This window comes from Pyrgilauda ruficollis, unplaced genomic scaffold (genome assembly GCF_017590135.1).
Source record: "Pyrgilauda ruficollis isolate IOZ18807 unplaced genomic scaffold, ASM1759013v1 scaffold54, whole genome shotgun sequence".
Taxonomy (NCBI): domain Eukaryota; kingdom Metazoa; phylum Chordata; class Aves; order Passeriformes; family Passeridae; genus Pyrgilauda; species Pyrgilauda ruficollis.
Genome location: NW_024527044.1, coordinates 3,590,171 through 3,599,353, shown reverse-complemented (window position 1 = coordinate 3,599,353; position 9,183 = coordinate 3,590,171). Strand labels below are relative to the sequence as shown.

Sequence of the window (9,183 nt, the reverse complement as noted above, 5' to 3'; positions counted from 1 at the left end):
ACAAGAGCTGGGCTCGATGGCCCCCGTCGATGCCTCCCAGCTGCGGACACCCTGTGATTTGCGAGCTCGCATCACTTCTCGCCGCCCGCCCCTCAGGGGCGCTGTGGGGAACGGAGCCGGCAGCGGCGCCAGGTGCCCGCCCGGTGCAGGCCCCGCCTGCGGGGCCATAGAGCGCCGCCGCAGCAGAGCGGCCGGGCGGGCGGAGTGGCGTCGGCGCCCCCCGCGGCCGGGCGGAGCTGGGCCGTGCTGGGCCGGGCGGTGCGGAGAGGGGAGGCGGGCCAGGTCCTGCGGGAAGGCGGTGCCCGCCACAGCCCTGCGCCGCCGGGGCTGCAGGGCCCGGGAGCGCTTCAGCGGATCCGGGTCGGGCCGCCGGCAGGGCGGGTGAGCGAGGCCGCGGCCGCGGCGGGGCGGAAAGGCGGCGGGCGGGCCGCCGGGAGGTGGGGAGTGCCGGTGCGGGCGGGCCCGCGCAGACAGCGGCGGCGCAGGCGGGAGGTTTGTGCGGGCTCCCCGGGCCGCTGCTGCCGTGGCCGCTCGGTGCAGGGGGGTCCCTGCAGCGGCTCCTCTGTCCCCGGCGTTGGGACGGGCACCGCGTTTCGCCGAACACCCGGCCTGTGCTGGGACACCTGCCCGGGGAGCTGCGGCTGGGCCGGCGCTGCAGGAGGCGGTGTGCACAGGGCACAGGAATGCACTGGCCACTCTTGCTCTTTTTGCTTTTCCAGGGCAGCTGGGCTAGTGAAAACGCCCGTTGTGACACAGGAGCCTCTCCAGACGGCCCAGGAGGCTTTAGCATCTTTCAGTGCCTTATGAGGCACATTATCTCACATCTCCCTGCCATCAGTAAGTATTGCCCGGCAGTGTGGGTTCTGAGCACAGCTAACATCCAGTGTTAATTTTCATGGAACTCGTGGCTGCTTGAGAGGACTGAGGTTGGTTATAGAGGAGAGGCCAGGTGGATGGTGGAGGAGTTGCATTGGAAGTATCTTGAGTGCTCTCCTTTGAGGAAGGATTCAGTGTACTTAAATTTATCCCTGACAGACATTTCCTTAATTGGCTCTTACAGATTATGAAATTCATGGAGTGCCTTCCCCTCCTCTCCAAGGTAACCTGCTTCAATGCTTAGCTGTCACATATAGCCAGAATTTTTCCTTAATAGCTGACCTAAATCTTTGTTGAAACTAAGCTGATTATTATCATGCACTGTCCAGAGTATACCTGGAGATCAGTGGATGGATGTTCTGTCACTGGGCTGGTGAATGTTCTCTAGTTCCCACTCACAGTCTTCTCCAGACAGAGAACCCACTCCCTGTGTTTCTCTGATCCCTTAGCTTTGTTGAGCATTTCTGTCATCTTGAACTCAGAAACAGGTTGAGTGGAGGCGCTGTTAGCAATGAGTAAGGAGGGCAATTATCTCCCTTGTGTATCTCCATCCCTCTTAAAACATTCCAGAATGAATTATTCTTACTTGGCTACATTCACATTACTGCAATATTCAGTTTGTGATTCATTGTAAGTCACATCCTTTTTTCCTATACCTCTACCTAGGGAATTATTCCTGGAGAGGTATCCAAGTTGGTGGGTTTTGGTTTTTTTTACTAAGTGTATTATTTTGCACTTGTTATTAGGTTGAGAAGAAGTTGCTTTGGCCATAATAACATAACTTTCTATACAATTTTTATCTTTGAAATCCATTCTTGCAGTCCTCTTCCTGCAAGTTTTGGGTCATCCACAAATACTTAAAATACTGAGTGGTGTCAGGCCCTGCATATTGTGATAAACTCTTCCAGTTCGACAGTTTTTAGTTTCAAAAAACTTTCTTGTTGTTCTTCATGTTTCCTACTAAAACTGCAACTCATTCTGTGCCATGGCTTTACATCTGAGCCAAATTGTGTGGAGATCTGAAATTAGGAAAACATCAATTCCTTTGAACTGGCTTTTTTGCACAGAGTAGAGATTGCTCACGGCTCAAAAACTAGAAATTAGTGTAAAATGCTGTAGTTTTACAAAGTGTTGATGCCTTGTGTATGTCTTCTTTTAAATTCTTTTTTCTTTCATCTCCTCTGAAAAATCTGCTTTCATCCTAACTCTTCAAAATTGCATTTGCTTTCTTAGACAGCTTTCTGGGATAACCATCCAAATGCCTCATTCTTACATGCTTAATACAGGATCAGATTTGTAGATAATACATTAATGCTTGGTTATACTTGTGAGGGATTACTTCATCTGACCACAAGTGCTCTGGGAAGTTGAGAGTGCGCAGCAATATTTTGAGAATTGTTGATATTGAAGTAAATAGAAAATATTCTAAGAACAGCAAGTTACTGATTAGAATGAAAGGACTGGTCTTGTAATGAAAATGCAGCAGAAATCTGACGGTAAGCCTATAGAAACAGCAAAGTTTCTTTCTCTTAAAATTGCATTTCATGGTGGAAACAATGAAATAATAAAAAAATTACGGGGCTGTGAATTAAGCATAGGTGAACATTATGTTTATATTGACTTCACTGGAAGGAAGAGTCCAGCACTGGCAGGGTCATAAGCTGAATATTCATCCGGGTACTGTCCTCTATCCTCTACAATAATTTATTTTACCTTCTCATTCTGTTCTGTGCAGATGTGCCACTTTAAAAGCCATGGAGCTGGGAAAGGCGAAGCTGCTGCGCACTGGCCTCAACGCCTTGCACCAGGCCATTCACCCCGTGCACGGGCTGGCCTGGACGGACGGCAAGCAGGTGATCCTGACCGCGCTGCAGCTGCACAACGGAGAGCCCAGCTTCGGTGACTCGAGCGTGGTGGGTCAGTTTGAACACGTGCACGGGCTCTACTGGGGCCCGTGTCCCGCCGAGGCCCCGGCCCTGCTGGCGGTGCAGCACAAAAAGCACATCACCATCTGGCAGCTCTGCTTCAACGGCGCCGACAGGAACAAGCTCCTGGTTTCCCAGATCTGCGACATCAGCGAGCCGTATCCCGTGCTCCCCCAGGGCTGCGTGTGGCATCCCAGCAAGGAGGTCTTGGCCGTGCTGACCACCCGGGACGCCTCCGTCTTGCCCTCCGTCCACCTCAACAACTCCAGAATTAACGCGGACATCAAGGGCAGCGGGCTCATCCACTGCGCCTGTTGGACCAAGGAAGGCAACCGCCTGGTTGTGGGGGTGGGCAGTGCCCTCCATTCTTACATTTGGGATGATGCTCAGAAAACACTCAGCGCTTGCTCTTTTTGTCCAATCTTTGATGTGGGAGGCTACATCTGTGCCGTGGAAGCTACACAGAATTTACAAGTCGCTGTTGCCACCGAGCTCCCTCTGGACAAGATCTGTGGCTTAAATGCTGGTGTTGCCTTCGAAGTTCCATCGAGCGTTGAAACTGAGTCCTTCCCCTCACAGTCCAGCTTGTGTGGGGAGGAAGAGTATTCCTTGGATGGAGGGAAGAAGTCACTGGACTCTGAGAAGCCCTTGTCTGTAGTTACATCTCCTGTGGACCTAACTCACATACTGTCTAGCAAGCAGAGTGCTGATTCCAGCCCTCTCCTTCACCTGAGGCCCAAGGACTACCTGACGGGAAGTGGCCAAGATTCCTCACACCTCATCTTGGTGACTTTTGAAAGAAAGGTTACCTCTACTAAAAAAGTGAGCATCCCAGGCATTCTTGTTCCTGATATAATGGCTTTTGACTCCAAAACTCAAACTGTATCTGTTGCCTCCAATACTTGTAATGTTATTTTAGTCTATTCACTGACTTCATCCAATTTACCCAATATTCAACAGATTCAGCTAGAGAAAAGTGAGAAGCCAAAGGGTTTGTGCTTCTTGACCAATAAATTGTTACTGATACTGGTTGGAAGACAAAAATTCACTGACCCTGCTTTTCTTCCTTCTTCAAGATCAGACAAATACATGATCCGATTGATGATTAAAGAACTGATACTTGAGATGGGTCCTTCAAAATCTGTGTCAGCTGATGGCAGCTCCAGTTTGAACCTTTCCAATGTTACTCCTGATCCCTCTAGAGATGTCCACCCTCTCAGCCGTGGGCTCCTGATACCAGATCGCTCTGCCCTTCAGTCCCCCACAAGCCGAAGGAAACTCATTGAAGAAATCAAGAGTCCTGCTTATGAACAAAACTTGGTGTTGAACATCAGCGACTTCAAAGACAAAAAGATTTCCATTAATTTTCCTCCAGCTGTCGAGACTCTGGATGCTGAGCCAGTTAATCGGAGCATTGCGCTGTCTAATGCTTCCAACAAGCCAACATCCCCAAAAAGGCAGCATGAGGCAGCTTCCAAAATACCCAATTCTTACAAGAATAACCTGTTCAGTGAGAAGGAGGCGAGTTGCTTTTTAAAAAATGTGGAAAAATTGTCTGGTAACTTCACAGAATTGCAGCACCATCTTTCTGAATTAACTGAGCTGCTAAAATCTGGGAAGAGAAGTCTTCCAGTATACCCATCTTCTCAGGAGCCCTCATTTATTAAGATCACCTGCCAGGTAATTTTAATATTGGAAGCCTTAATGGTGAAACCTGTTTATGGCTGTATGTTCTTTGTAATGCTCAAGTAACAGTGAGTAGGATTAGATTTCCATCCTGTTCGTGCAGGTAGTTATATATGGTTATAAATCCTTTTACTCTGCAGGCTTCCAGTGTTTTTAAACCAATGGGATATCCAGGAATGTGCAGCCTCCTGCCCCACCTCACACTGGGCCAAACCCCTCAGCTCTGCAGTGAGGCTGCTGGGACTCCAGAGGACCCACATGTTGCAGCCCAGCTGTAGAATTAAAGCCCTTTATAGAGATCTAGGAAGGGAATGCTTTTCCTAAGCAACATCTAAAGCTTTCTGTATAGAAATTTAGACAAGTGAAGATTTCCATGTGTGGGAATTGGTATCAATCTCCTGTTCTCCTGTGAGGAAAACTAAAATAATGGAGACTGAAACAAAAGCAAATTGCCTTGGCTTTGAAACAGAAATGTTGCTAATTAGCATTGAGAGCACCATCCAAGGAGGAAAGAGACCTTTAGGGACACAATAGATAATTCCATTAACATGGCTTAAAAATGGATTTAAAGTGAAATTCCACGTGAAAAACACGTTGTTTGGCTGAAAGATTTGCTCTTGCAAATCTCATGCTAGAAAGGGTAAATTACCTGATTATCAAAACCTGGCAGAGATCTACTAGTCATTTCTAGAATTCAGATTAATTAACCTTAGTCAATATTCAAAGTAATTCAAGCTGCCATTTTCCTTTCAATTAGCTCTTACTTTTAATCTTTATTATTGCAAAAAAGTCCCAATTTTGTAGCATTGAATTCAAGTTCTAGATCATATTCCCTGACTCTCTTCACTGTTTTCCATTGTAATCATTTAATAATTGTAATAACAGATTTTAAAAAATGCCTTGCTGTGCCCAGCTGGGCATATTCTTTGAAGATGCTTTTTGGATTGCTTGAGGCAGTGATGGTCGGGGTGGGACAAATAAGCCCTTCTGACTTGTGACTCTGTTCCTCATCCCAGCATTCATGACCAGGAGTTCTCACTTCTGAAGTTTTGGATCAGGGATGGATGGGGAAGCGTGGGGATAGAAAACCTGAAGCTTTACAAGCTCCCTGGGGAAATGGCCCTCACGGATGGAATGATGGGGATGAGGATTGTGTTGTGGATGAAGCCCATGGTTTCTTCAGCAGCAGTGTGTGATTTTCCCCCCTGTTCTGACATGCTGGATAAGCACTGTTCCTTGCTGCTGTCACTCACTCATGAGCACTTTGACAGCTGAGACTTCAAAGGATAAATCTGGCAAACAGGCCTGAATGTGTGTAGCATTTGACTTTCTGTAAATAATGCCACTGAAGACACATCTGTGATCCTGTTGTGATTAATGCCATTTTAACTGTACATCACAGCAGCTAATGACTGTTGCTTGCATTTTCAGAAGCAGCTTTCCAAAAGTGATGCAGATGAAAGTCGGACTGTTCTTCTCTGTGGTGGTAAACTCCGCCTAAACATCGTGCAGCAGATATTCAACCTCTCCCTGGTAGAAATGCAGCACGGTATGTTGGGATTATCCAAGAGTACAAACACTTCTAACACCTTGCCAGAGAAGTTGTGGCTGCCCCATCCCTGGAAGAGTCCCACAGCCAGGCTGGATGGAGCTTGGAGCAGCCTGGTCTAGTGGAAGGTGTCTCTGGCCATGGCAGGGGAGGGGAATGGATGAGTTTTAAGATCCCTTCCTACCCAAACCATTCTGTGATTCTGTGTGTCATTCTTAGTGAGCATTAGCAATATGCATATTCCATCCAGGGAAAAACCCAAGGAATAAATAATGAAAGATTATTAAAATTTTGACTTTTTTTAAAAATAATGTAAAAATTCGTCTCTGAATCTTCTTTTACTGAGAAGAATCTTTGCATTATTAAAAAAAAAAAAAAAGAAGAGCAAACTTACATATTGATGCCCTTATCAAGTAACTAGTTTTACAGGAAAATTGCTTTCAGCCAGTGTTTTACTTGTTTTCAGCTGCTCTATAGAGAGAAGTCTGAGTAACAAGGAGAGTAGGGCTGACTGGTGGTTTTGGAAGTACAGTGTTCTATATTTGAATCTGTGGCTGCAGCATCTAGACTTGCTGTAGGAAATCCTGTAGCACAGAAGCAGCTCTCTGTACATTTCAGCAGTGCATTCCACATCAGTTTTTGCTGTGAGGAAAACTGCCTCTCTTCCTGCTGTGTTCTCCTCTGCTGTTACCAGTTCATGCTGTGCCCATTCCACGTGTTTGTGTACATGTCAGTTCTGAGTGCCTCACTCTGGGCAGAGGTAGAAAACACACTTTGGGGTATGATTTCTCACTACTACAGGTATTCCCTGTGCTATATTCCATCTACTTGCCCCCTGTATCTGCTCTCCCCCTGCTTGCAGATCAGTGAGCAACCATCCCAAAGCCTAAGGCTGCTGTTCTTGCCATTGTCCAAGTTTTATTTCTCCTGAGGAATTGTTGAGGGAGTATATTTGTTTGAAATATACAGATGAAAAGTAGGAATGGTATTTTCAAATCCTGAGTTGTATTGATTTTCAAGTTTGGTCCAAATTAAGCCAAAAGATTAGAGGGTTGTGTGCTTTTAAGCTACAATCTTCTTGTGACCTTACTTGTGACCTAAAGTTACATAATACAAATTTACAAACAGCTGGAAACGCTCCTCTGAATTCCCTTACCCCTCATGAGCTCTATTTTTTTGCTTCATCAGCTTAATGGATAAAAATATAAAAATTTTCTGGTTTATCTATATTGTTAGAAGTCAGGGTTTCAGATTCTAACTGTAAAGAAAAAAGTTAGTGAGGAAGTCAAATAGCAAATGGACCAGAGATTCTGGGTTTGTACAGTATTGTAAAGTGTTCCTTCCTTGCATTTCTTGGAATTAAGTATAGTGAAATTACGTAATAAAAGCAGTTTCTACATTGTCTTTATTACATTAATTTGTCATTTAATTTACGAAATCTCTGCTTTTTGTAGTATCTGCATAGCTTTGGCACTGTGAAGTAGCTTATCAATACCTAATTAAAAGCAAGTTTTAATGCTTATGAATTCTGTTCAGAATTTCAATCCTCCTCCTCATTTGAAGCATGCATTTATTGTCTCCTCTCCTAGTGGCAAAATCCATCGTAGTTGCCAAGTGTCCTTTATTTTTGAGATTATACCACCTGTATATTTTCACACTTTTTCTTTTCTAGAAAGCTGTAAATATACAGAAGCATTTAATTCTAGAAGAAATTTGTTTTTTACTTTAAACATACCCAAATTACACGAAGATTTATCAACAGCCATGTGCTTGTCTTCACAGGTTCCTCTTGGATCGTTCTCACAGCGGACAGCGAGGGCTTCATCCCGTTAATGTTTACATCCACACAGGAGATCCTCATCAGAGATGCCACTGCAAAAGGCTACAGCGCCCGCTCCTCCAAAACTCTGGACATCATCAGTTCCACTCAGGGGTGTAGATCCACTTCTTCTGAAAGCCTGGATATCACCAGTTCTCTGGAAGTCCTGAGGGACTGCTCCTCCAAGACCTTGGACAGCATCAGCCCATCAGAACAGCCCAGCAATTAAATGTAGTTTTTGACAGTGGTTTTGTAATGCCTCTCTGATGATGGGAGGCTTTTATGTTTACTGTATGGGACTGTGAATTATCAACAACAGTCTCAAATCTCTGTACAATTTCTATAATTTTTTGTTGCATTGTAAATTATTTATTTGATCCTTGGAAATGTTAACTTTTTTTTATACTGAGCAGTGTTTTTTAACTATGCCTCTTGCAGTACAGATGAGGTTGAAAATGTGCATTCTTAAAAGTTTCTGAGCTCAAGTTTCCATCTTGGTCTTTAATACATTGGTGGTTTTAGATAATAGTAAACTTGGATAATAAAGAAATCTTTGAAAATGCTGCATTGTCTCCCATTTCCTCTCTTCTGCCAAAGCCTGAAATATTGTGCTGATGTTGTTTAGGGCAGTGCCTGCAGAAGTGCACCTAGGTTTGCTCTGGTGTGAGCACCAGTGTAAGGTCATGGAGTTTGGGACAAAGTAGGATTATGTGAAATATCCATATTGTGTGGAAGCAAGATCCTTTTCCCCTCCTGTACCTGTCCATAACAGCTCTCTGCTTCCATCTCTGTGGATGTGGGAAGTGGTTGCCACATGTCTCATCCAGCTAAAGTCTGACAGAAGAAAATGTTCTATGGGCTTTTGTAGTGAGAGAGAGAGAAAATGCAAAGGGGAAATGTAGAAAAAGTTTATGTAAGCACAAGTTTATGTAACATGATTGCAGCACTGAAGAAAAGACTAATCCAAGATTGCTGCCCATAAAATCACAGCATGATAACTTTAAGCAGTTTATCAGGCTTTCACAGTGGCACTTACTGTGTGAGAAGGCATCAAGCAGCTAGATTATAGAATTGGAGCTGCTGTCTCAGGACAAAGATAATCTCTTTTTTTTTTTTTTATTGCCTATTTGGAAATTTAGCAACTGTCAAATGAAATATATCCACAAACCCACAGTATTAAAGATACAACACTAGCAAAAACTGCAGAGAGCACTCAGCGTTGGGTGGTGAAACTTGAAGTTACAGCTTTTGATGAACAGGGAAGAAGGAAAACAGGTGAAATAATTTGGCAGTTGTGGGCTCAATCCTTTACATAACATGTCTACTCA

General features: G+C 44.8%; 1 protein-coding gene across 1 annotated transcript; it reads left to right on the top strand.

The window, feature by feature from the left end:
* Positions 1 to 246: 246 nt before the first annotated feature.
* Positions 247 to 8,415, top strand: LOC121360861 (WD repeat and coiled-coil-containing protein). Its single transcript, XM_041480985.1, has 5 exons — positions 247 to 381; positions 720 to 837; positions 2,612 to 4,481; positions 5,919 to 6,036; positions 7,819 to 8,415. Exons 3-5 carry the CDS (start codon positions 2,631 to 2,633, stop codon positions 8,082 to 8,084), a joined length of 2,235 nt encoding a protein of 744 aa, XP_041336919.1. The 5' UTR covers positions 247 to 381; positions 720 to 837; positions 2,612 to 2,630; the 3' UTR covers positions 8,085 to 8,415.
* Positions 8,416 to 9,183: the final 768 nt, after the last annotated feature.